Consider the following 25,136-nt stretch of genomic DNA (forward strand, 5'->3'; position numbering starts at 1 on the left):
AACAGAATTCCAAAAACCAACTCAGAGAGCTTAATGCACAAATAATAAAGCAGAGCAAAGCAACCTCTGTACTTGCATATTTCCAGTCCTTTTGGCATCCTAACTGTCCAGCATCTCCTGCCTATTGCAATTTGCTCTCCTTTCCTCTGTTTTGTTTTCACATTGAATGACCAGCTAACTAGCTATTGAGCCAGCAGAGACAAAAAAAAGGTCAAAAACTGCAGATGTCTCAGTGTTTGTGCCCAGGGGACATCAGATAACAAGCTGTTACAGTCTGCCTGCAAATCCACTGGTTGACTTGTTATTCTTGAGTGTCTGCGTAAGGCCTCATTGATTCTAGTTTGGCACCGTGCTGTTGACCCTGCAGCGTTTTGAGGAGATCTGCAGTACAAAAGGCTCATCAGCTCATCCAGCACATCTTCTGTGAGTCTTGGATAATGGTCAGAGAAGTAACTCAGAGAAGCTGCATCTGACCCCAGATCTCCAGCTGAGGGCTCCTGCTCTCTGCCGGGACACTCCATCACCTGTGCCTTGGCAAATCTTGCATCCTGGGAGATGGGCACTGTTAGAGGCTGCTCCTGTGTTGGCAGAAGAGGGAATGTGTCTGCTGATCATGTGGTTCCTCAGGACATCCCAAAAGCCCCAGAAGTCACAAGGTAAACCACAGCACCAAGTCCCCTTGCCTACTCTGTGACCGCAGGGACTGCAAGCAAGGAAACACATTCAGATTCAAATCACGATATACGAAAGTCTCACTAATTTAGACCCAAGGGACTTCAGAGGAGGGCACATTTTGGCTCTCTGTGAGAGCACAGTGTGTGCATATAAAGTCACTGGAAAATGTTCAATGAGGCTACACATACTGTGTCCCTCAAAATACAGTTCTGTGACTGGGGAGCAGTGGTTGTTGTTCATGAACTGCATGTCTTATAGCAGAATAAGAAGGGTTGATAAAAACAGCATGAATAAATCCTATTAGCATTGTTTTAAGGAGACCTCCACTCCAGCCTTGCACAGACGAGTGAGCAAAGCTGGGCAAGGCTGCACGGGGGCTCTGGCTATTTCCTTGTATCCCTGAGGGAAATGGCATTTCTCTGTTGGTGGAAGGGATGAGAGCCTGTCCATTCCCTGCCACTCAGTCTCCCCATGGGCTTTGAGGCCCGCTCCTCACCCAACACCATGCTGTGGAGTGGTGTTTCATGCAAGCAAGATGACTTCAGAGCAGGGGGGATTGAGGAGCAGGGAAGGAGTAGTGCAAAAGGAAGCATCACTGCATTTCCAGAGCTTGTCACGGAGGATCAGGACAGCTGGGTAGCCTTGGAGACAGAAATTGAAGGTGTGTTATGGGGATTTACATGCTGGTTTTGGAAGTCCTGTTTCAATTTAAGATGATTAGCAATATCTGTGAAAGCCCTCAGGAAGCTGACTCCTTTACATTTCCATAAAGGAACCAGACAAGGCATAGCCCTTTTCTTTTAGCAAGAATTTCCTAGCCAGTGGCTGGAGAAATGTGCTGCTTTTCTCCTTGCTGCGAATAGGCAGCTGCTGTGCTCACTAGATTATAACCCAGGCTGCATGGGAAGATTTGATTTAAGGCAAGCCTGGCTGATGACTCTCTGCATGCAAAACTTCCAAACAAGGAGGAGGGAGCAGCTGCAATTACAGTTTTCAATTGGGAAGTGAGAAAATAGAGATAATTTCCGTTTCTACAGCAATGTGAATAATTATCAAAAAGAAAATGGTCGACTGGCAGCTAGAAGCCTTGCTCCTGCTACCTAGAGCAATGGGCCAGGAAGAGCAGCACAGGCAAAATCCTTGGACAGAGGAGTCCACTTCTAAATTTTAAATCTCCTTTCCCCATTCTCATGTTTGTTTGTTTTTCATTTACACGTACTTGGAATTTACATTTCCCCACCCTGCCCTGAGAACACTGTGTATTACAAGGTTTGCATGTGAATATCGCTTCTGAGATTTCACCTTGCCTCTGCTTACATCTCAGCACCAATCAAACAAGACTGCAAGGCATTCAGGCACTAAGCCTCCATAAAGCATCCCTTTCTAGATTAAAATCAACACTGTTTATTCTCAAAAACGTTTGAAAACCAGCCATGTTTAGCAGGTGATGGGCACTCCCCACAAAGTTGCTTTGACATAGCACTAGTTTTCAGGTGCTCTCCTGTCTCAGACAGGAACTCCCAGCAAATTTCATGAATCCAGAGACTGGCAAATCCATGGCAATAGCCTTCTGAAGTGCTAATAAAATGCCAAGCCAACTCTGGAGTCATACTCTGGCATACGAATTTGGGCTTGTTTATCGAGTGTTGTGATGCTTCTGCTGCCATCTAAAAGAACATGGTGCCCCTGTGAGTTACACTGGCTCAGCTGATCTACCTGGCCACTGCACAAGAAGTCCAGTGGTATTCACCTGGTCTGACTGCAAATGCACTGAAATTCACTTAGCTAGCAACACTGAAAATCCACAGGATCCTAATTAGAATGATCAAGTAGTCAACTTTAAAACATCGGTACTATCTGCTACCGAGCCCACAGACTTTCAGAAATAATGAGCATTAAAGGAAAAAAAAAAAAAAACCTCTTCAGAAAGGAAGCTCTCACTGATACCTTAGATAGCAGGTCATGCCTTTTGCATTTCTTGATGAGCTTCTGTAGCCAGTCTTCTCCAACTGCTCCTGCCAGCACATGTTGGAGCACATCTCATGCCTATTCAAACAAACAAAAGAGGATGTCTTGTCTTTCTCCTTCCTCCATACTGTGGGGAATTACTGCTCTTCTCCATTCTGCTTCTCATGTGGAGAGAGTAATTTTTAGTTTTTTATTGCAGTAAAAATAATACAAAGCTTCATGAATGAAGCTGGCAAAATACAGAATTGGGCTTTACTCTTCATGCACAAAGATAAAATGGTAACATAATATTTAATCAGGGAGTGAAAGAAAGAGAAGTGAGTTCATTAACTTTTCCCTTGAGTGAAAACTCCTGTTTTCATTCTTCTTTTATTTTTATTCAAATAATTTCCAAGAGAACACCATCCATATGCAAATGCATATGTGTTCTCAGAATACAGCTTTCTTTTATATAGATGATCATGAACTCACTTCAATAAAGGAAAAAAAGTCAGGATTTTTTCATAGAAATAATCGGCCAGGCAGCCAGCAGTAAAATCTCTATTAACCTCCAATTATCTCTCCCACATTCCCAAGAGCTTGTATACTTCAGTGGACAGTGTTTTGCAGAGCTGGACATTACAGATCCAAACTGCTTTTACTCAGTCCTCCTGTGGGAAGAATCACATGCTACTTTTTGGGGTTTGTAGGGTTTTTTTTCCCCACTAGTTGCTAATGACAGCAGAAGAAGAAGGAGCAACTTTTTCATGGAGTTTTCCAAGAAGCAAGATCCATGCTCTTTGGAGGCTCCATAATGCTCTGTGAAGATCCATGTCTCCACTTCTGGATGCTGACAGGAGGTTTGGATTTTTGCCAGGAGTGAGCTCAGAGGCAGAGCTGCCTGTGACACAGAAGGACAGGGGAAGGGCAAAGACACTTTGATGTTGAATGATGGGCAAACATCATTCAAAAGATGACATTTGAATTGTGCCCTCATGCACCAGAGATCAGGGAATGGGAATGTGATTTGTCTGGGGCAATGGCAGGGAAAAGGCTCAGGGTGACAGCTTCCAGCCAAATTGTGAGGCAATGCTGAGCCTTGACATGATTGCCCATCTCTACCTAAATTTTGAGGGAATGCTGAGCCTTGACACAATTACCCATCTCTACCCAAATTGTGAGGGAATGCTAAGCCTTGACACAATTACCCATCTCTACCCAAATTGTGAGGGAATGCTAAGCCTTGACACAATTGCCCATCTCCACCCCTTGACCTGTTTAATAAGCACCACTTGCCAGATCCCTGAATGGGGTCAGGCACCAGCTCTGCCTCTCCTGAGGCATCCACATTACAGGGAGGAACGTTCTTGTAGAGGAGACACCTCAGCTAAAAGAATCCCCACAAGAAAGAAAAGGGAAGTTCAGCCCTGGGAATGCCTGCTCAGAGCCCCTGGTCTGGACTGTGCCTCTGAGCTCCACCCCAGCAGCTTCCCCATCCAGGCTCTGGTGGCTGCACGCTCCAGTCCTAAAGCACAGAGCACGACAGCACTGAAATAACTGCAGAGTTAATATGTCCTGAAGGTCTCCTACTTTCACAGGAGCATGTGTAATGTCTCTTCCAAATGATCCCTCTTATGGGTGTTGCCCCCGGATACGCCCATTTGGGAAGCAGTTTGGTTGTGCAAAAGTTTTTGAAGAGATGCAAACACGACCATTAAAATAACCTAAGCAATTCCCACACCCTCTCTGTGACATAAAGAACCTACATGTCTCCCATTACCAGGACATGCGATTTTTTTATTTTTCCTCCTGTTATTTCCTTTTAGATAACCACATTATCAGAACCCACTAATTTATGAGGAGCAGACAAAGACCAGGAGAATCAGTCCCTTCCTTGAAGATGTTACTTCTGTCAGATTAATGTGTGAAAAACAGCCAGGAACTTCTCAATGAATCTTTCTGGAATATTTCCTAAGCAGCTGCTGATTCTTTCTGGGTAATAACAGAAAAGAAATCTGAGAGGAGAAACTGCAGCTGCTGCCACAACAGAAAGAGCTTATTATGAGACATTGCGCTCTTTTGTTTTTTCACTTCATTTGTTTGGGTTTTGGTGAGGTTTTTATTTTTGCCGAAGTGATAAATTGCTAGGGAAAATCCACACCAGGAAATTTTTATATATACATATATATATATGCCTACCAACATGCAGGTTCCCATACAACCACAGATGTCGTCAGTTATTTGGGTTAGTAATGATTTCGTCCCCTGTGGTGCTTTGATTCCCTTGCTACAGGACTCAGATTCTGCACTGGAAGCACTGGGCTGGGATTTGAATGATTTGCCACCAGTGCCTGTCTCTTTCCAGTGCACTCTGGCTCGGGTTACTTCCATTTACAGTGCCACAGTGCACCACAATCCCAGTTATCTTCTTATCTGCCTCCATGGTTATTGTGTTCCAGTACTAAACCTTTCCAAAAAGGGATCATATCTGCATCAGATTTTTTGGCCCTATTGCAATGCAATAACTGATAAGAGGGAACACCATCTGCAGAAAAATACAATTCCCAAAGCTGCACTTAAGGCAACCTTTCAGTCCTTAATTACCCAACACTGAATCAGAGAGGAAAGAAAGAAAACCAGCTCCAGGCATCTGCTCCCTCAGTCCCTGAGGAGGAAACCTGAGCTGCCAGCCCAGAGTCCACCACCATGCAGCATTCCTGCTGCTCAGAGAGCACGGGGGTCCTGTGTTTGCCTTATACCCAGAGCTGGTAGGAAGTAAGGGATTAGGAAATGTGATGCTGTCAGGGCAGACTCAGCCCAGCACTGCCAAGAAAGGACATTCAGAAAAGATCAGCATTTTGAAAAGAATCACCAAAGGTTTTTGAGTTCCACAAAATGCTACTTTGCATTCACATTACAAAACTGTGTGACACCAAGGCCAAGAACCAAAACAAGGGGGAATACCTCATGATGTAATACAGTCAGAATTCAGGTGGCTGTGGGCATGCTACCTGCATGCTAACACAAAGTGAAGATATTTCTAGTCACCAGCAGGCTTTTCTGAAGCACCTCTGACATCCTCCAACACCCTTCTTTACTGCCAAGCATCTAAATAAAATAAAATAAATGTTACCATTGAGCAAGTAGCTTATTTACCCTCTTAGGTACTCCATGCCCTCCTCTGGAGGCTGCACACTCTTTTCTCCACCACAGTTCACTTGCTGTGCAAGTTCAGTTTGGCATTTGTCAAATCCTTTCCAAATCTGGAAACACTGATGTGTCACGGAAGTATTTCTTTGTTCAGGGGTTACCGACTGGATTAATTGCAGTGGCTTCTCAAAGGACAACTTAATCTGCATTAGCAACTCACCTGCTTCTCAGTGCAGCTACTCTGCACGTGTTGGGAAGGATGGATGGGAAATTGGGACACTGAAATAATTTTTGCTGTGTGTTTCTTGAAATGTCTCACCTTACTTGCCTAAATGGCTGGCAAGCATTTGCCAGAGTACTTAAATGTCTTATGAAAATGAGTCAACAGAGAACCTCAGGCTGGTTGGGAAATTTTTTAACTTTCTCAGGCAATCAACTAGATCATATCCTCCTAAGCAGTTGAGTCCCTATATTATTTGTCCATTTAAAAAAAAATGTAGCTTTAACCAGCAGTGTGACTTTGCAAACAGTCCATTGTATGTCTTGGAATCAAAACTGCTCTGTGACACAGACATGTTTCATTATTGATTCAACAAGTTTCAGTTCCATATGGCTTCAGTTACAGAATAACTAACTGGAGCCTTTCCTTCCTTGCACAAAAGCATCGTCAGCTAAACTCCAATAACAGAAGCTTTATTTCAGGCATGTGCAAGGGGTGGAAAGAGGCTAATTGAATCTGATCTGATAGTTTTTCCAGTTTTAAAAATTAGTGTGGATTGCCATTTCTTCTAGATGAAGGAGGGAGGGAAAAATTCTACAAGAGGCCAGATTCTGAGCTGGTGCCCCAGCTGATGACCTGGTCCCATTTTACAAGTAGGAAAATAGTAGTTCTAGAAGGGAGACTCCCTACAAATGGGACAGGATGGTGTGGGTAAGTGGTGAGGGTTATGGACCAGCGTGCAACTCTTCTGCAGATCAGAAATTAATGGGAACACCACAGCATGGGGATTTTGCTAAATCCATACCTCTGAGTTGGCAGCCACAGTGATTCAGACTTCCTCCTGCAGCTTGTGGTCCTCAGCCAATGCCCACTCAAGTCAACAGAAATTTTTTGTTGACTTCAAAGGAAATTTACTTGGTCTTTTTTTGTCAGCCTTTGAGTGCAATTAAAGCCATACTGCGTACAAATGCATGGTGGACACCGTTCCTTGGATGATGGTTTTCTTCCATCACTGCTTGGTTGGTAGGACTGGTGATGGTAATACCAGTAAAAGTGGAATCATTCTGCTTGTGCTGTGAAGCTGTCAGTGGCTCCCAGGTGTTGGGTGATTTGAGGAATGAGGGCTTTGCCTCAGTTCCAGCTTGACAAATATACACAAGGAGAGGAGTTTAAACCTTCCCTGCCTCTGGCATCCCTTCACTTAATTGCACTGTCCCTTTCTTTTCTCTAGGTTGTCCCACTGTTGCTTGAGCCCTGTAGAGTAGGACATTACAAAAAGCTTGGTGCTGCAAGCCAGTTTTGCTGAGATTGACATGATTAGTCAGGGTGCAGTGGGGTCCTGAGGGAGGGAACGGGGATCCAGATCACTGTGAGAGCCAAGTAAAATCTTTCTGTGGGCAGAAGTGATGTCTGAAGAGCTCCCTGCCTACAAGCCCAGTGTCTGCAAGGTTGCACTCCAGCTCTTTTCCTGGTGACCCTTACTGCTTTTGACAAGTCACCAGGCAATTGCAGATCAAAATCACAAGCTCAGCCCCAAACTCCAGTTGGCAGTGCCTTAACTGAGACTGGCAGTGGCTGATTTTCAAACCAGTGAAAAGGTATAAGAACCTCACCAACGTATTGCTGGGAGGGACAGGGCTGTGCTTGAGGCTCTGTGCAGCCAGGAAGCATCACAGCTGTACTGCAATGCAGATCCAAGTGTAGACACACTCATGGCCAAGTCCTGCTTTCAGGTACTCCTTCAGTACAGAGAAACCGTGTGGCAGCTCCTGTCTTCTAACCAAGAGCAAGTGACACTGTCCTGCTTTTCTCCATCAGCCTGCAGGATGGGGTGACAGCCAATCTACACATACTGCCTCTTGCTGCCTCATGGCAGAGGTTGCAGGATGATGCTCCCACCCCTGAGGTCTGAGCAGGGTGCCCATTCCCATGGAAGGACTTCTGCTGTGTTGTGTGCTGCACAGTGTCCACTGCAGGGACCAAATGTTTAGTTATCTCACAGGGTGCATACGTTCAGAGCTGAGCTAAAAATGGCCTGGATGTGTTTGCTGCATCTTGAACTGCCTGGGTGCAACAAAACATGATAGGCTGTTCCAGTTGTTCAAACTTGTATCTGTGTTTAATCAGCCCAGGTGCCCAGCTGTCTGCTAAAGGAAATCCTCATGGAAGCCAGTGAGATGGGCTTTTCTTTATGAAATCTCATTACTGTGATAGGTGGCAGCAGTGTCTGTTCTGCAGGTTGGCATTACCTTCAGTTTCTTGTAACGCTGCCTGACTTTAACTGGCTGGGCTGACATCTTCTGTGAGAGGTCTTGCCTAGGGCTGATGCATTCCTCAGCCTTTTCTAAGACATGCTATTCAAATATGGTTACTCTGGTCCTATTAATTTCCTCTTAGGTTCATCTAGAATACCACTGTAACGCTGAAGTGCTTACAGCAACTCCTGCATGTATAATCACCAGCTCACCTGGTGAGAAACAGCAGCTATTTCTGACAGCCCCTTTGAGCTGCCCAGGGTCTGCCTGCCCAGGGACCAGCCTGCTGGCACAGTGCATGGAGGTTGAGCAGGACTCTCACTGATTTCTGTCACTGCACCCCTGTGATTTCAATGGGCACTGGGCAATGAGAGCACAGAGAGGCAGTGATTGCCTACAAATGCTCAATGAAGTGATGACCATGATATCCCACAGGTACACAGCACTGCAGGCAGGGAGAAAGTCCAGTTCTCTGGGACAGAACTCTGGTGTCTCCTCAGTGAGACAGGGCCTTCTTTCAGCCTCCACATAACTGTTACACACTTTCCATCTTTGCCAAAGAAAGGAGCACAGGTCAGCTGGCAGCAGCCTCCTGTGTCCTCATGCTTTGCTGCTCAGCCCCTCCACAGCTGCAGTCTGGGCACTCAGGCAGGGCTCCAGGGAGCTAAAGGAGCAAGCTGGACACTCATGGGGCCCAAAATCAGATTGCACAAGGCCACCTGGCTCTACTCCACCGCCTTCCTGCTTGTGGAGGGCTTGCTTTCATAATCTTTAGCATTTCGCGTTTAACATCTTTTTCCTTGGTAGTGGATTAGAAAGATGTCTAACAGCAGCTGACCATCTTTTGTAAAGATTTCTCAGTGGTGACTCAGGAGATGACAGGGCAAAGCCCCAGAGACATGTACCAGTCCCCTGGGAGGCCTGTCCATCCTTGGAAAAGCAGGGTGAGGAAATCTCAGCTCTTCTTCCTGTGAAACTCCAGCTGAGATCAGGCTGACAGGCCCCGGGTGCCTGGGAATGGCTTGGATGTGTGCTGTGGCTCTCCTCAGGGTCCTGGCCATCCAAATGAGCTCCCACCCACAGATCTGACCTGGAGCTAGCATGTGCTCCTGCATGGAAATCAGGTGTAGGGAGGTGGAGACCACTAATCTGTTTTGACTGAGCAGGTGATACGCAGCCAGGATGCGCACCTAAATTCAGGTGCCAGAAAGGTCATTGGCTGACATAATACAGATGAGCTTCTGGCACCAGAGATTACATCCCCAGGAGCACTACCATTTATCCATCCCGGCATCAACTCCTGCTGGTTTTGGTATTTAAAACAATGTTTCAAGCCTAAATTCTTCTTGCAGCCGTGAAATGCCATAAATGGAGGCTGCTGGCAGACATGCAATCCCTTCCTCCTCTTTCATGTGTGCCATGGCTGGTCCTACATCATCAAGCCTAGCACCTTCCACTGGGAAATGCCAGTCGAGATTTTCCATTTATAAAAACGCATCATAGCGGATCTCGCAGTCTATCAGAGCATGTGGTACTCTGTGTGCTGCGAGCCCATCTTCACTGCTGCACTGAGCAAAATGGGCAATTCTCCTTCTGCAAGGCAGCTATTCAGATCCCAAACAGGGCTGGTTATTTTTTTCCTGACTTGCAGTTATTAAAAGCTCTGTCTTTTGCAGGCGCCTTGTTGTGCTGGATCAGAAATAGCGATGCAGGGGCACTGAAGGTTGAGCCCTGTGTTTTGCTAACGCTTTGGAAGACGATGCCATCTGTGACATGATTCAGATCAGTGGTTCAGTGAAATTCTGTTGGCAGGGAGTTATTCACCAGATTAATGTTTCAGAAGTTCTCGTGCTTCCAAAATGATGCTTTCCCTTCCATGTCTCTCTGCTGTTTTCTTTCACATCTCCAAAGGTAAGCCCTGTCAGAGTGCCTTATTAGCATGTCTGGACGAGGCAAGAAATACAATCTCTGCTGGCACAAAGCCATGATGCCCAGCTTGAAAGGGTGCACAGAGGTCCTGATGCTTGGAGCAGGTCATGCAGATGCCACCACAGCCTGTACCATGGGCACACAGCGAGAGTCCCCCTCAGACACCTCTTCCCTGCAGCATCCCAACACAGGAGGCATCCCCAGAGCACATGCAGAACACAGCATGGATAGGAAATCTGGTTCTTTCAAGAAAAATTAATTTTGGCCATCTGAAGACCTCCATGGCAAATCATCATGTGCCTCAGAGCACATTTGTGTGAGCAAGAACAAATTGAAAATGCCTTTGATTTTGATACCCTCTCCACAAACACCAGCCTTCTCTGGTTTACAAACAATCAAAGTATTCTCAATAATCACTTGCAGAGATGGACTTTGCAGAGGTCCCCTCAGGCCAGGAAGCCCCATGGCTTTGGGTGCTGCTCAAACACCTCCAAAGCCATCAAAGAGCTCACAGCCCTGTGAAACACCTCACAAACATCCACCAGACAACCTAGACGTGGGAAATTAAATTCTGCAGCACCTCTGTGGGCACCTCTCCCCAGCTATTTTCTGAAATACATTTTTCCATAAAGCACCAGCAGTGTCAGACACTTCAGAGTGGCTGCAGCATCCTAAAGATGTGGGGGGTGTTTTGAATTACACCAGACCTTCTCTGGGCAAAATGATCTCCACACAGCATTATTTGTAATTGAAAATGAGAGGTTAGAGTAAATGAATTCTCATCACCATCACAGATCTTCATAAGCTGCCCACTGCCACAGTAATTAGGCACAAAAATTAGGCAATAACAGCAGTTGTTTCTGAAGTATTTTGAACATCATAAAAATAGTTTTAATGGTTAAAACCCAAAGTGCTGGGAGCCATCACTGTGACAGCTCTGTAGATGAGAGCTGCAGCCCAGCAGTGAGATGCGGTAAATTTACTCACAGTAAATCTGGATCACTGGAAAAATAGTTAGATGAAACAGAACATTTTCATACCTGTTAGTTTCTGGTTTGGTGTTGATTGGACAGTGTGTCTGATCATTTTGTGCAGCAGAGTGACAAATAACTTACAAAATTATTTCTCTGAAATTGTTTGGAAATATAGCTCTTCTTGCCACATATTTCATCTGGAAGGCAATTTTTTCCTGCCCTTCTGCAGATCAGCCTGGAGTTTCTGTTAGAGAGAAGTGGTAATACAGAGAGACATCAGCATCATTCATTGAATGAAAATACTGAAACAGCAAACAGTTTCTAAAAATAAAAATATAGTGAATATGTCTTTAGGTCTCTGAGGCATTATATGGTGACTAATCAGAGCAGTTTTCCTAGGAAAAAGGGACAGAAGCAATAGAGATGGCATCAGATTTAATAGTACAAAATGCAAGGTCGTGCCCCGAGGGAGTAATAATGAGAATTTCTGCTACCAGCTGGGAGCTCATCAGTTGGAAGTGACAGAGGAGGAGAAAGACCTGAGCGCACGAGCTGATCAAATGTCTGTAAGCTGGCAGCAGCATGCAGATGTGAGAAAGACAAATGTGAGCCTAAGACATGTCAGATGAGGGATTTCTAATAGAAATAGCAAGATTTTAATGCCATCACAGAAGTACAGAATATTGTATGTCCATATAAGAGATGAATTAATTTCAAATTGCCTTTTTTTGTGCCTTTCTCTCTTGTCATGACCTGGGAGGAGAGAGCTTTCTTCCACAAGAAGAGACTAAATGAGCTTGGTTTCTTGAGTCTAGCAAAATGCAGAGTGGAAAAAGATATATTTGTTGCTTACAAATACCCTGGAGGGAAGTACCAGGAAGAGAGAAGAGCTATTTGAGTGAAAGGGCAATGCTGGCAGAAGAACAAGTGCCTATAAATTTGCCAGGAATACATTTCAGCTGGAAATTAGAAGAAGGACCTGACTGTCCAAGAAGTACATCTCTGGGATTGACTTGCAGGAGACTTTATGGGGACAAAAGAACCCAACTTGTTTTAGTGCAGAAGTGAGGCAGTTCTTTACCACAGCTACCAAGCAGCAAGGGATTGGACAATATGGTCCAAAAGAGACCTTTTTGTCCCTACTTTCCACTGTCCTCATGTGCCTATCTTGTTCAACAACCTCAGGTTTCACACTGATGGTATTCAGCTACCTTTGAGTAGCTGAATAACCAAAAAAATTGGTCTTTCTTATTTTGTTGACTAGAAGAACTCACAGCCAAGGCCTGGTGCTGTCCCCCTGGGTATTTTCTGGCCCATTTTGTTGAAGAAATTGGTGAGGACCATCCCAAGTATGTTTCTAATGGACACATGCCACATGAGTCAGACCATCCAGCATGTCTGTGGAGAAATGGGCCAAAGGCTCCGAGCTGCCCTTTGCACCGAGATCAGCTCTGCTCCTGCCTGGGGTGGAGAGAGATCACACATTATCCAAATGTTTTAATGCACAAGTGAGGCATTGCACATAAAGGCTTGGCTCCTGCAATGAAAAGAGCTGCATGGGCACATCATAAATTACTCTTTTGGTGTCTTTTTGTGACTCTTCTCTGTGTTAAAGAGCTAGAGATGAAGTTTGGGCTTGGAGAAGGGTGGAAAACCATGATGTTCAAGTGTCAGGTAGGTGATGAGCAGCAGCTCGGAGCAGCTTGCTTGCTACCTGCCCAGCACTTCATGCAGTACTCACTTTTGTAAGGTCATCTGAAATGTGAAGAAGCCCAGCCCAGAAGCAAAAATTGAAGTGAGCAGATATGGCAGAGGATCAGCTGGGTGAGGTTAGGCGTGTGACATTGAAGCCCTCACTTAAAGCAGCTTAAATGGAACCATGGGTGGAATTGGTAGAATCAGCCTTAGCATGGAGGAAGTTTGCTCGATGGTTCTTACCATCAATATGCTCTGAGCACCCCTGAGGGACAAGGAAGTTTGTCCTTCCTCTGCCTGTAACCAGAGATTCTGGGCAGATGATCTCAGAAAGCATCTGGATGCAAAGCATTAGATAAAGACACCTTTTATGTACATTTCTTTGCTTTCAGACTTAATAAAACACCACTGACCTTTGTTTTCTTTGCCTCTGCTCCCTGGCACATTATGTGTCTCAGATTGCAGTCCCATCAGCGTGGTTGTTCTCTCCATGTCACACTGTAACTTTACACAGCAATTTGTCACCATAGATAAAACATCTCTGCTGGCCCAGGCTGTGTGCAAGTTCGAACAGGCATGGCATGCAAATCCAACCAACATCCAAGAGTTCAAGTTCAGAGGAGTCTGGAGGAGAGGAAAGAAGGGGGAGTGCTTTAGGAGGACAGTTTTGCAGAGAGCTGCCAAGGCAGTGATAGCGATGAGAGGAGGGAGGGCTGTCCAGGAACAGGAAACGCAGCACAGAAGGGCAAGAGTGGGAGCAAGGGATGCAAGGAGGCATGTGGAGGAGAAATGCAGGGGAAGGAGGCTGGAGGAGAAAATTAGCTAGCAACACTGCTGTTGTGTGCTCAGAAATGAGCAGGAGCCCAAGGGCACTGTAGATAACAGAGTATGGCTGCTACATCCCACACCAGAGCCTCCCCTTCACTGCTGGGCAAACGATCAAATGTACACACAGACACACAAAGCCTTTGTAGAGGCTTCAAGGTGAAAGGCACCTATAACAGGAATTATTACTGTTGACATTAAGTAGCTGAGGAAGTTTTCACTTGGAAATCCACCTGGGCTTTGTCTCTTTTCAGCACAGTTATTATTCAACTGCAAACCTGCACAGGAGTTTCTTAAGTGCATATCTTTGTATTTAACTCAGCCAGTTGGTTTGGGTTTGCAGCAGCAGAGAACCTCCTGTGTGTTTGAACAGCACACACATAAAACCCTTACTCTTAGCACAGCAACTGAATGTATATGCTTTGGTCAGTTTTATATTCCAAGCACTGAGTAAACCCTCAGCAAATGCTGACTTCAAAAACTGGCCACACACCCACGCCAGTCAAACTTTCCATGGAGTCAGAACCTCAGAAATCTCTCACCAAGAAGGAAGCACTGGCCTGGTCTGAATTCATTTTACGAGAGGAGGGAACAAAGAGAACACATTCATCAAATTTTGTCTAGCCTAAATGATACTGTCCTAAAATTCAACCTTCTACTTTTGTTAGACTTTATAGCCTTGACAAGCAGCAACATCTTACTCCTAAACCCTACATGGAAGCAATCCTGGGAGTAAGACTAGAAGGAATCATACTCTTACTCCATCTTTTTGGGCACAAATGCATCCCTCTACAATGAGCTCTCTGTGCCCCTGAGGACCTGGGGTCTCTGGGGAGCCCAGTTTGTGAAACAAACAGGGATGAGGCAGCCCTTCTCCACAGGGCCTCAGGTTGTGCAAACAGCTCTCCTCCTCCCTCTTCTCCCATGAGAAGGGAATTCATCACAAGAGTTGTGCTGCCCTGCAGCAGGGCAGGCAATGAGCAAAGAGAGGCAGGCAGAGCATGCTGAGCAAGGCACGTTCTGGACATGGCTGCAGGAGTAGGGAGGGAGCCATGGGGCAGCAACTCAAGCAGATCTCTGGCTGCACTTGGCTTTTTACACCCACTGAGCTCAAATATCCTTTAGGTGGGTACCCAGGGACAGCCTGGTGAGCACAGTGGGAGCTTGTGCTGCTCCATCCCTCTCCTGCACTTGTGACTACAGGCTGGTTGGGAAATAAAGTTATATCTTTAGGCTGAGGATAGAAGGAGAGGACTGCATGAATGCCTTGTTGTTGATGTTATCCCCTGGAGAGCCCACTGTGCCCTTGGACAGGCCTCAGCTCTCCAGGAAAGGCAAATTTCTGCTGTCAAGGGGCTGTGTGAGGGCACAGAGCTGTGTGGGCAGGCAGGCTGTGTTTGAATGATGCACTGCACAGCAGATGTCCCAGAGACAGCCAAGAGGTGGGACTGAGGCAAGGCTCAGGGAATGAGTCACCCACAGCTGAAGCCAAGCAAGGCCTGAGCGTTGAGACAAATTGTCTACTAAGATGAGCCAAGTGGGAAAGAGAAGAAGTCTTCCTATCAGGGAAACAGCCAGAGAGATGGAATGAGGAGGACAAACAAAATCAGAGAACTACAGAAGTGCAGGGTGTAATAAGGACCACCCTTCACCAGACTGGTGGGCATCCAACTTGGTGCACTGCAGCAGTGGCCAGGAGCAGATGTCCAAGGAAAAAGGGCAGAAAAGCCACAACAGGCGTGGAGTGTGACTTTCCCCAGAGGACCCTCCCAGCCTCTGGCACTCCACAGCACAGCAACTCCCCGAGCCAGAGGCTGTGCCTGCAATGTTCACAGCCTTCAGGGAGTTTTCTCCTCTGAACCTGATTGCTTTGCAATCCCCTCTGTGCTCTTGGCCTCTGTCCGAATTGGCAGGAGCGAGCTCCACAGCCTGAGGGTGCACATGGGAGGGAGGGATGGAGGAAAGCTGCTGAGAAGTGAGGGAGGATGGAGGGGAACCTTCTGGGAAAGGACCCATTGCATCAGCCTGTCCAGCCATTTGCAGAACTCTCCTAAAATGGCAAATTGAGGTCACATCACTGTGGTGCACTCCTAAAGCTCTTGTGTCAGCCCCTTGGAGGGTCCAAGACATCGGCAGCGCATTTGAGTGGACTGCCCCAAGCGTAGCTCTGTCAAAAAGGAAACTGTTTCTGAGAAAGCAAATGCCAAAACCAATGACTTCAGCACCAAGAAGTTTGTTTTCCCTCCCAAGGAGCCTGCAGCTCCCATGAGGCCAGTTCCTCTTCAAGAGAAGAGCTCTAGGCACTTGGACAGCCTGCATTGGTGCTCCTTTCTGGACACCTCTGTGCTAATCTGTGTTAGAGAGACAAACTTGCTCTGGGCACAGCAAGAGGACAGGACAAAGGCTTTTTTCCCCCCAAATAGTAGAGCATTTCTCTTTTCCTCCAGGAAAGGGGCAGCAAACGAAGGTATTATGCCGATTAAAAGAGATGAGGGGGCAGGATTTGAGTTACAAAAGAAACCGGCACATTACAGCAAGGGAAACTGCAAGGTACAAGGCCACACTGTAAAAGAAAAAAAAAAAGAAAAGGCATTCAAAGCCTCTCCAGCATCCATCAAAGCGATAACGTTATTGCATGGTACGTTTATAGTTCCCTTGCAGCTGCGGCAGCAGCTTTTCACTGGGGCTGGGCTGAAAACGAGACCAGAGCCGGTTCTCTGCTGCTCCAGCACCAGCAGACAGGCCTTTCCCACCCCCTCCTCCATGCACAGACATGCACAGCCTGTAGCAGTCACTCCAAAATTCATTTCACCCTTTAATTGGATTTCATGGAGGAGAGCGAGGCGCGGAGGGGGAACGGCCGGGGCTGCGGGAGTCTCTGGTGCCTGGTGGGACAGTGACAGTGCAGGGAAGGACAGGGCTGGGACAGGGCTGCTGTGGCAGGGTCCTGCCCCGTGCAGGACCCACCAAACACGGTGTGGGCCAGGCAGGCAGCAAACACTCTATTTCTGGTGTCAATTTTCAGCGAGCGCGAGTCGCTTCCATTTCATCGCGCTCAAAAACGTCTGGGCTTAACTAGGTCACATTTCCTAACTGTATCAGAGGCAGAGGCTTCTCTTGCTTGAGTGATTTAACTAACCACCCTGGAAGAATTTTACTGAGTGGTGCCACGAGTGTCCATGATGAGAGATGACTCCCCCCTGCCTTGCTCTGGAGGAGTGAGGACGACCTGTGCAAGAGACCAAATGCTGTTTACAGCCCCACTGCTTTAAGATCCTAGGTGAGAAGCAGCTCCTTCCCAGCAGTATGAATATGTGTGTCTGTGAGACAAGCTATTTCCAACTTGTATTTTTACCCCACTAGGTGCCAAGGCACAACTTTTGTATGCTATGTTTATCTTGCAGACAATGGCACTAAGCAGTGAAAGCTACAGGGCAAAGAGATTCTGCACCCCTAGTGCAGAAAACCAGGTGGAAAACCAAACCTCAGTCCTGGGTGCCAGTGAACAGGGGGGGAGACAAGAATTAGTAGACATTTCAATGTAAACCCCAATCTCTTGTGCCTCTTTCCCCCACTGCTGTGGGTGGCACAGCCCAGCACCTCTGTCCTCTTTTGGGAAGAAATCAGAAGGGTCCCACATGCTTGCTGATGGTTTCACCCTGCTGGGGGGACCCCTCAGCTTCCCTCCCAGCTCAGCATCACATTTGCACTGTGACCACTGCCCTGCCTCAGGGAAGAGCTGCAGGAAGCCTCCAGGGCAGCCCTCTGGAGCTACAGCCCAGTCAACCTGCCCTGCCAAAATCCTAACCCCAGCACAAAACAGGAATGTTTGTGATTCACCTAATGGACAGCCCTACCCTGAATCATGCTGGTCTCTTGGTGTGTCCTGCACTCTCATCCCCCAGGTGTAGCTACACAGCTGAAAAGAATCCATCCTTTTGCCCACATTAGCCATTTTGGCCATCAGTGTCCATGGGTGTGTCTTTGATTGTGGCTCATTTAGGGCGATAAACTGATTTGTCTTTGTTTTTCAAACACTTCACCTCCTGATACAGGTGGGAACAAGACAGTCACTATTTTCAGCCTCTCTACATCCATCACTTTCTCTGCTCGATTTTGCTCCACATCCTTCATCTGTTACTCATGCAACAAGAGAATGTCTCCAGTCCATAATTCACCTGCTCTGCCTAGACAGCAGAAGGGTGGTATTTTCAGCATGGCTTTTTTTTTTTCCTGTCTTTTTTTCTTTTTTTTTTTTTAATGCTGTTCTTTATATAGCCAGCCATTTTGTTCTCTCCTGAGCCAGCTGCTGCAGACTGAGCAGATGTTCCCAGCGAGCTGTGTGTGGTGACACCCAGCCTCCCCCCAGCATCACCCAGGCAGCTGTGGGTGATTGAGAACCCACAGAGGTGGCAGTGCCATCAGGGCAGCCTTCCCCACCGTGTGTGTCAGCAGCGAGGGTCACCTGCCCCTTACCTTGTCTAAGTCCCACTGGGTGCCTGCACAGCCTTCCCTATCCTAAATTATTCCATGCCATCTGCAAAACTTGCTGCTTCACTGCTTCCCCCACTTTTCCAAGTCGTTAATAAATATTAAGCACCAGCAGTGTGCTCACAGCTCACTGCCCAGTCTCCATCCCTGGAGGGAGAGTGCATCCCTTCCCCCTTTGCCACCAGTGAGACCCCCAGCATCCCCTCCCATCCACCCCCCATCACCCCCACCTGGCTGCAAGGGGCTCCAGCCCGCACAGAGCAGCTCTGGTGGGCTGCAGGGGTGGTTTTTTTGTCCCTGGTCAGCCCCTGTTTCTAAAAATGGAGCACAGGTTGCCCGACCTCAGCTGACTCACTCAGCTCCTCCACATAGAAAAGCACTCAATAATTCACAATGCTAAATGGCCCCTTTGGTTCAGGCTCAGCTTCCCATCCCGGGGGATGACAGACACAGCACCGCAGCTCCTGTTACCCTCTCTGTCCTGCAGCCAGAGACAGCAGCACGCACAGAGGCCCCCAGGCTGACCTCCCACAGGGCCTGAAGTGCTGCTCACCCTCTGAGGATGCTGCACCCTGCCCGTGGGGGAAGGAGCATGCAGGGGGCTGTGGAAGGGAAGCAGTCGAGAGATCCAGAAAGACTGGCCCTAGTAGGGATTTCTCTGCTGACTTATTGGGCAGGAAAAATGTGAAATTGGGAAAAATGCCACTGAGGGCACCCACCTTCCCTCCCCACACCCCTCTGCATACAGTCCAAGAGATTGTGACAGTCTCCCCCTTGTCATACCCAAAAAATCCCTTTGTGGGGGTTGAAACCCTCGTCCCCCTTGCCCAGGGGCTGGTGATGGCCCCCTGCACAAAGCTGCTGTCTGTGGGGAGCTGCAACCAACATTTCATCTCTGGTTTGCAAGGAAGGGAAGGCTTGTTTTAATTTTGTTGATTATCTATTTTAAAGGAACACATAGGGAAAGTAGGAATTTTAGTCTGCATGTTTCTGAAGCACTGCTGCATACCAGAAGTTGCCATGGACATCCTGTCTGTTTGCCCAAGGATATCCCTGATATTTCACCATCACCCAGAGCTTTGGCTTTTGTATCTCTTGTCCACCTCACATCCTTCCTTCCAATAACTAAAGGGACCCCACAAGAAAGATGTAGAGGAACTTTGTACAAGAGCATGTAGTGACAGGACAAGGGGAAATTGATTCAAACTGAAAAAGGCAGGTTTATATTAGATATTAGAAAGAAATTCTTTACTGTGAGGGTGGTGAAGGACTAGAACAGGCCACCCAGAGAAGTTGCGGCTGCCCCATCCCTGGAACTCCACCAAGGAGCTGCAGTGCAGGGTCTTCTGCCCCTCTCCAGCCTTGGGTCTGGCTGGGGCTCTGTCTGCATTCTGCTCAGCTCATGATACATTTAACCAGACTTGTCACTGTGCAGGGAAATCAGCCACTCATGCAGACTGCAAAGCCTTGTTCAGATGCTCACTTTGAGAGCTTAGCCACAGAAAAAAGTACAGTGCATGCACAGTACATGACTTTAAAGCAATCAAAATGTACTCAAGAAAAAGTCAACTTTAAAGACATAAGCTGAGAGAGATCTTCATTGCAGAGGTTACTTCCCTGCCTAATTTCAGCCTTCCATTCTCTGAGGTTTTGGCCAAAAATCTGCTAAGAACATCACTACTTTCTCCCTAATTGGTCGAACCACATTTCTTTTCCAGAGAAAGCCTCCTTCCTGCACAGACCCAGGCTGGGATAATCACCACTGCTTGAAAGACAAGCATTTTGAGCAACTGGGGAACAGGGGACTGGAGAGAAAACCAGTGCCCTGGCTGCCCCTCAGCAGCCCCCAGGCCTGGTGCTGTGTCCTCACAGCCTGCCTGTCCTGCAGCAGGGCACTTCCCTCTCTCCTTGGCAGAGCTGTGGATGCCTGCAGTGGCAAAGCCTGTTTTCCCTAAACACAGAAGGAAACAAAAGAGAGATTTCCCAGTCACTCTTTCAGGATTGCTTCTCCTAAAACTCTCTAAAGCAGTGCTGCAAGCCCTTCTTTGATGTTTGCTTACATCCTCCTTTATCTGCTTCTGTGACACTTTTGTGGCTTTTCTGCCCAAAGTGATGCAGCTCCCTCCCTGCTCTGCAGTGGCCTCCTGTGCTTGCTCTCAGTCACTCTGTCCTCTGGTCACACCTCTCCTGACCCTCTGTGTGCACCGTTGGCAATTTGGATAGCAGCTCCTCTGTTTCACAAAGGGAATCTGTATGGGGGGTTTTATGTGTATCTTGAAAGAGAGTAGCTTTTAACAACAGCTTTTGCTGACCCCTCTGCTGCATGCAATTCATTTTCATATAACTCATCTAGAAGGACTAAAATCTATACAAAGTATCACATGCTATCCATTCCTGAACGTCTTTGCCTAAGGCTTTCTGTTACTTTGAGGTTTTTTTTCCTCATGTAGGGTCAGGAATGGCACTACTGAGAGAGGGTTTATAGATATTGTGCTATTTGTATTATACTACAAATCAAACAGGGGAGAGGAGGATAGAGGGAGAGAGAATGAGTAAAAACTCTCTTTTTTTTTTTTCTTTTTTTCCCAAATCAGCCTGTATTGAAAAGGCAATTATTATTTCAGGGTAGTCTCCTTCTCTCAGACCTCTCTATCAAACTTTTCCTATGCACATTCCTCCTCATTTGGTTAGCATTCATTACTATGAGCCTGATCACAGACTTCATGGTGCTCCTTGAAGAAATTCATGCCCCCATCCCATGACATCTCCTTGATCACTTGACTCTGCACTTGAATACAACTGGCAATGCTTTTTCTGACACAAATGCAAAGCTGATGGCACCAAAATCTTCATGGGCTTGTCACAGCCTAGATAGGTTGATATTTAAAAAAAAAAAAAAAAAAAAGAAACAAAAGGAAATAAAGAAAAAGGGGGAGAGGGATGACCAAGCAACTCTACAGGCAGCCAAAAGATTTCATTTCAGTATTGTCAAAATGAAACATTCAGAACATTTTTCATTTCTTTCTAAGCCAGAAGGTCTTAAATCCTCATAGATGGAATAAAGAAAATGAAATACATGGCTTTGCCTCTTTGCTTTGCCATGTTTTAAGTTAGACTGTGTTTTCTTAATTTATTGTCCTGCCATGGGGTTGCCAGGAATTGCCAGTCACTACAGAGCGCTGAGTTTCCAGAGCAGAGGAATGAACTGCTCACAGCTTCCCTACCCATGGGCTCTGCTGCAGTTCCCACTGCCCCAGCCAGCCCAGCTTCCTAGAAGTGTTTCTGCCTTAAGAGAGGTATTCTTAATATTCCAATGATTTCTCATGCAGGTGCTCTCTGCATCACCAAGCACCTTCAGCTGCTGCTGTCTGCACAGCAAACTGCTTCCTGGGTCTGAGCAGTGCAGGCTCCTCTCCTGCACTTTGCCAACAGGTTATTCCCACTGGAATGCTCCTCCAGCCCAGCACTTTGCTGGCCTTCCCTCCAGAAATGCTCAGCAGTTTGTCAATACAGAGCTGGCCTTGGCATGCCTGAAGGACAACAGCGTTGTAGTTGCTGCCCGTAAACCCCATCCCCGCTTGCCCACTGCAGCAGAGTCCTCCTGTGCCCTCTCCAGAGCCCATAATCACTGAGTGATGCTGCCAAGCAGCTCAATTGCAAGTTTACAGCCCAGCTAAATTGCCCTGTGCTCCCCACAGTTCTCATTCAGCATTTCCGCCGTCACCCTCTCACTGGATATCTGGTTCAGATTAATTGGCCCGAAGATGGGGCAGCCTGCATTTGTCTGCATTGTTTCCTGCCCGAGCTGCTAACCTCAATAGATATAATTTTTTGAAAAGGAACGCATTGGCAGACCATCAGAAAGGAAAACTCCCTGACAGTGCAATTATAGTTTAATGTGTAATAGCCATCTGGGAGATGCTGGGAAAGCCCAGGCATTTTGGGTGTATGGAAATACAACTTGCTGCTACGCATGGAAAAAAAGTGAAAAACCCACTGAAGGGAACTTTGCAATAGCCAGGGGTGAACAAACTCTGTGTGAACCAATAGCTCATTTCCATCTCCACCCCTGATAGCAGAAATGTAGGCCATGCAGGAAAGGTGGGATCACCTGCAGGCAGGGAGAGCCATTCCTGCTGGCGATGGGCTAAGTGAGAAAACAACACCAACTTGCCCTGATCTTCGGTTCAGTGACATTGATGGAGGGACTAATTCAAACTGATTGACCACAACTTCAGACCTCACATTGCTGTCACATATGATTAAAGCTGATCAAGTTGCTCACTGCAGATAAATCCTGTGACAAACGCAGCGCCGCTATCTGTCCCCGCGTTATCAGCCGGCAGCCTGGCTGCTCACGGGCGGGCTCGCTCCTCCAGTGGCTGTGACAAGTGCTTTGTGTGAAGGCATTTTAACATATGGCTGAGCTGAGACCCTTCTGCTGAAAATATCCTGCTCCTCACTCAGCATTTATGTTGTGCCATTGGTCATGTAATTCATCCTAAGTCGCCTCTGGTTAGGTGGCATCCCCTGCTCATCGCGAGTGATTTGCAATCACGCCGGATTGTTCCACGAGCCTATTATGCAACTGATAGGGCTCTTCAGCCTGGCTCTGAGAATAAACACCAGCCTGAGAATTCAATTATATTTATTCACATTACTCCAAAAGATAGCTTGCTTTCGTGAGCATCTTTGTGGGTAGAAAATTCTTTTCCAGCAGAGTGTTTGGGAATAAAATGGGTCACAATCGCTAAGGAAGACAGGCTGCATGTTTTATTCACAAGCACATTTTGTGAACGTTTATTGCTACATACGCCCAGCTCTAGTGAAGATGGACATCTCTAGTTTCCCTTCTCATTTGCTGTCCCTTAGTTCTTATTTTTGTCTCCAGGTATTAACTACATCCTACTGACATTTTCAGCTACCAACTGAAAGGAGGGAAAAAAATTAATTCTGGGAAACTATGCAAAAAAAAAACTTTACCCCCTCCTAAACCTTTTCCTTAAATTCAATTATATCACTCTCATCTGCAACAGTCTAATGGCCATTTACAGAGTCTGTATCAGATGCAGCCACACGGTTTCTGCTGAGCAAAAATTTCTCTGGCAAAATGCCACTTCATTTACTGGTGAGCTGGTTTGCTCAGCGCACCTCAGCTTTGACAGATTCTCACCAGCTACAGCACAGGATTGCAGGATGAATTCAGCCACAGTGCTGACCCCTCAGGGGATGCCAGGGACCCTCTTTTGCTCTCTTGGCCCCAGAAGCTCTCCCAGACATTTATTTTCCCTGGCCAGGTAGCAGCAGTAGCTGGGATTTTATGGAAATTTCTTTGCATGGTTCTCACACTTGCAGCTTTTCAGGCCATGCTGAAATGGGGGAAGACACAGTCTCTGACCAAATGCACACACCACTGGCCACAGTCCAGCTCAGCCACCCTGCATTTCAGGTGGATTTGGACGCTAGGGTTGGCTTCTTTCAACCACTAAAGACTGGAGATGACTTCCTGTGTTCCAGGGGCCCAGACTTTCATTCCTGAAGTGTCTTGAACCTCAGGCTTAGCTCATCAGTGTGTTGGGCTCAGCAGGAGTAAAGAGACCAAGAAAACATCAACCAACACAGGGAGGGACTCTGTATGTGTGTTAGAGCCTGTCAACCAGGAAGCAGAAAGGAGCCCATCTCCTTCTCCTTCTCTAGAAATCAACACCAACAGTGAAGGATGGAGGGAATGAAGACACAGTGGCCTGGCTGAGGAGGAAGATAAGGCAGATCGGGTTTCTGGCTTAACCAGCCCTCTTCTCTAAAGGATGTTCCTTTTGTCTGCCTCAGAAAGGTCAGTGTGGAAAAGGAAAGTAATTTTTAAGACCAGCTCTAAGATAAAGATAAATTCAGCAAAATAAAAACTCTCACATAAAAAAAATAAGGAGGAGCAAGAGGAAAAAATAAACAGAGATTCCTGGCTTTCACTTTATGTTACTATCTGTGGAAATATTCCTATCTTCCAAGATGCCTTTTTTCCATGCTACTCATGTCTCTTGGAGCAAGCATTTGATGTAGAGCACGCATGTGCAAGGACGGCTGCATGGGAGGGATCCCTTTTCCTCACAACCACTGAGAAGCACACACAGATGGCTACAGGGATAGAGAAACCATCCAACACCTCCCTGGGTGGGACTGATCTTTCCCCACGTAGTGTCACCACAAGGGCTCTGGGGTAGCCACTGTGCAGATGGACACAGATGGGTCACCCTGCTGCAATGTCCCCATCTGGTACAGCAGGGCCCCAGAGGTCCCTGTGTGGTCAGGGGCCACTGTGCTCCAGTGCCTGCCATCCAAACATCTCCTTCCCACTAGGAGCATGGGAAGAACAGACTGGCAATGCTCCATGCCACCCAGCATCTCCTTCCCACTGGGAGCAAGGGAAGAAGACAGACTGGCAATGCTCCTGCCATTAAAACACAACACTCTCCTGCCACCCCTCCTGCACGAAAGTCTGTGAGCGTTACACAAACCAATTTGTTAAGCAAGGCTCGCTGCCCTTCTTTGAGGTACTGAATTATTATTTCCATTTTACAGGCAGGGAAACAGGACAGAGAGAGTGAGGGTGTTTGTGTGAGATCCCATATGTTCTCCATTACAGGCCATGGCGCTTCCTGGCTGCAGCAGGACCTGACTGAAGTGCTAAATAACAGCCAACATTTGTTCCTTTCATACATCCACACCAACCAGTAGCAGGAAGCACAGTTGCAGGCTCATGGAAACCTGGGAGGTCTGGGGAAGGGTTTGGGCTCCAAGCATATGTGCTCTGGGATCCAGAGAGCAGAAATGCTGGATGCATTAACCTTCTCTGCAGTGAGATGCACCGCCTACCAAGGGTCAGACAGGACACCACTGCTTCTGGCTAGCTGGAGCGTTTGCTTTGCAAAGAGGCAGGTTTCCAAGCACTCTCCTTTCCTCTCCCTGGGAGGAGAGGTG

The 25,136-nt window shown here is 47.0% G+C and overlaps 1 protein-coding gene and 1 long non-coding RNA gene across 2 annotated transcripts in view; both read right to left on the reverse strand.

The window, feature by feature from the left end:
- The window catches only part of PTGFRN (prostaglandin F2 receptor inhibitor), an 86,676-nt gene extending 73,361 nt beyond the window's left edge, over window positions 1–13,315 (reverse strand). The window contains exons 1-2 of the mRNA XM_064727514.1: window positions 13,259–13,315; window positions 11,217–11,394 (exon numbers count right to left, since the gene is read on the reverse strand). Of these exons, the coding sequence (XP_064583584.1) occupies window positions 11,217–11,262 (46 nt within the window). The 5' untranslated portion in view covers window positions 11,263–11,394; window positions 13,259–13,315. The remainder of the gene's footprint in view (window positions 1–11,216; window positions 11,395–13,258) is intronic.
- On the reverse strand, window positions 90–5,698 carry LOC135443405 (uncharacterized). Its single transcript, XR_010439013.1, has 3 exons — window positions 5,587–5,698; window positions 2,623–2,721; window positions 90–578 (listed from the first exon to the last, which is right to left on the reverse strand). It is a non-coding gene; the product is annotated as an uncharacterized LOC135443405 (long non-coding RNA).
- Window positions 13,316–25,136: the final 11,821 nt, after the last annotated feature.

The sequence above is a fragment of the Zonotrichia leucophrys genome, chromosome 1, assembly GCF_028769735.1.
Source record: "Zonotrichia leucophrys gambelii isolate GWCS_2022_RI chromosome 1, RI_Zleu_2.0, whole genome shotgun sequence".
Classification (NCBI taxonomy): domain Eukaryota; kingdom Metazoa; phylum Chordata; class Aves; order Passeriformes; family Passerellidae; genus Zonotrichia; species Zonotrichia leucophrys.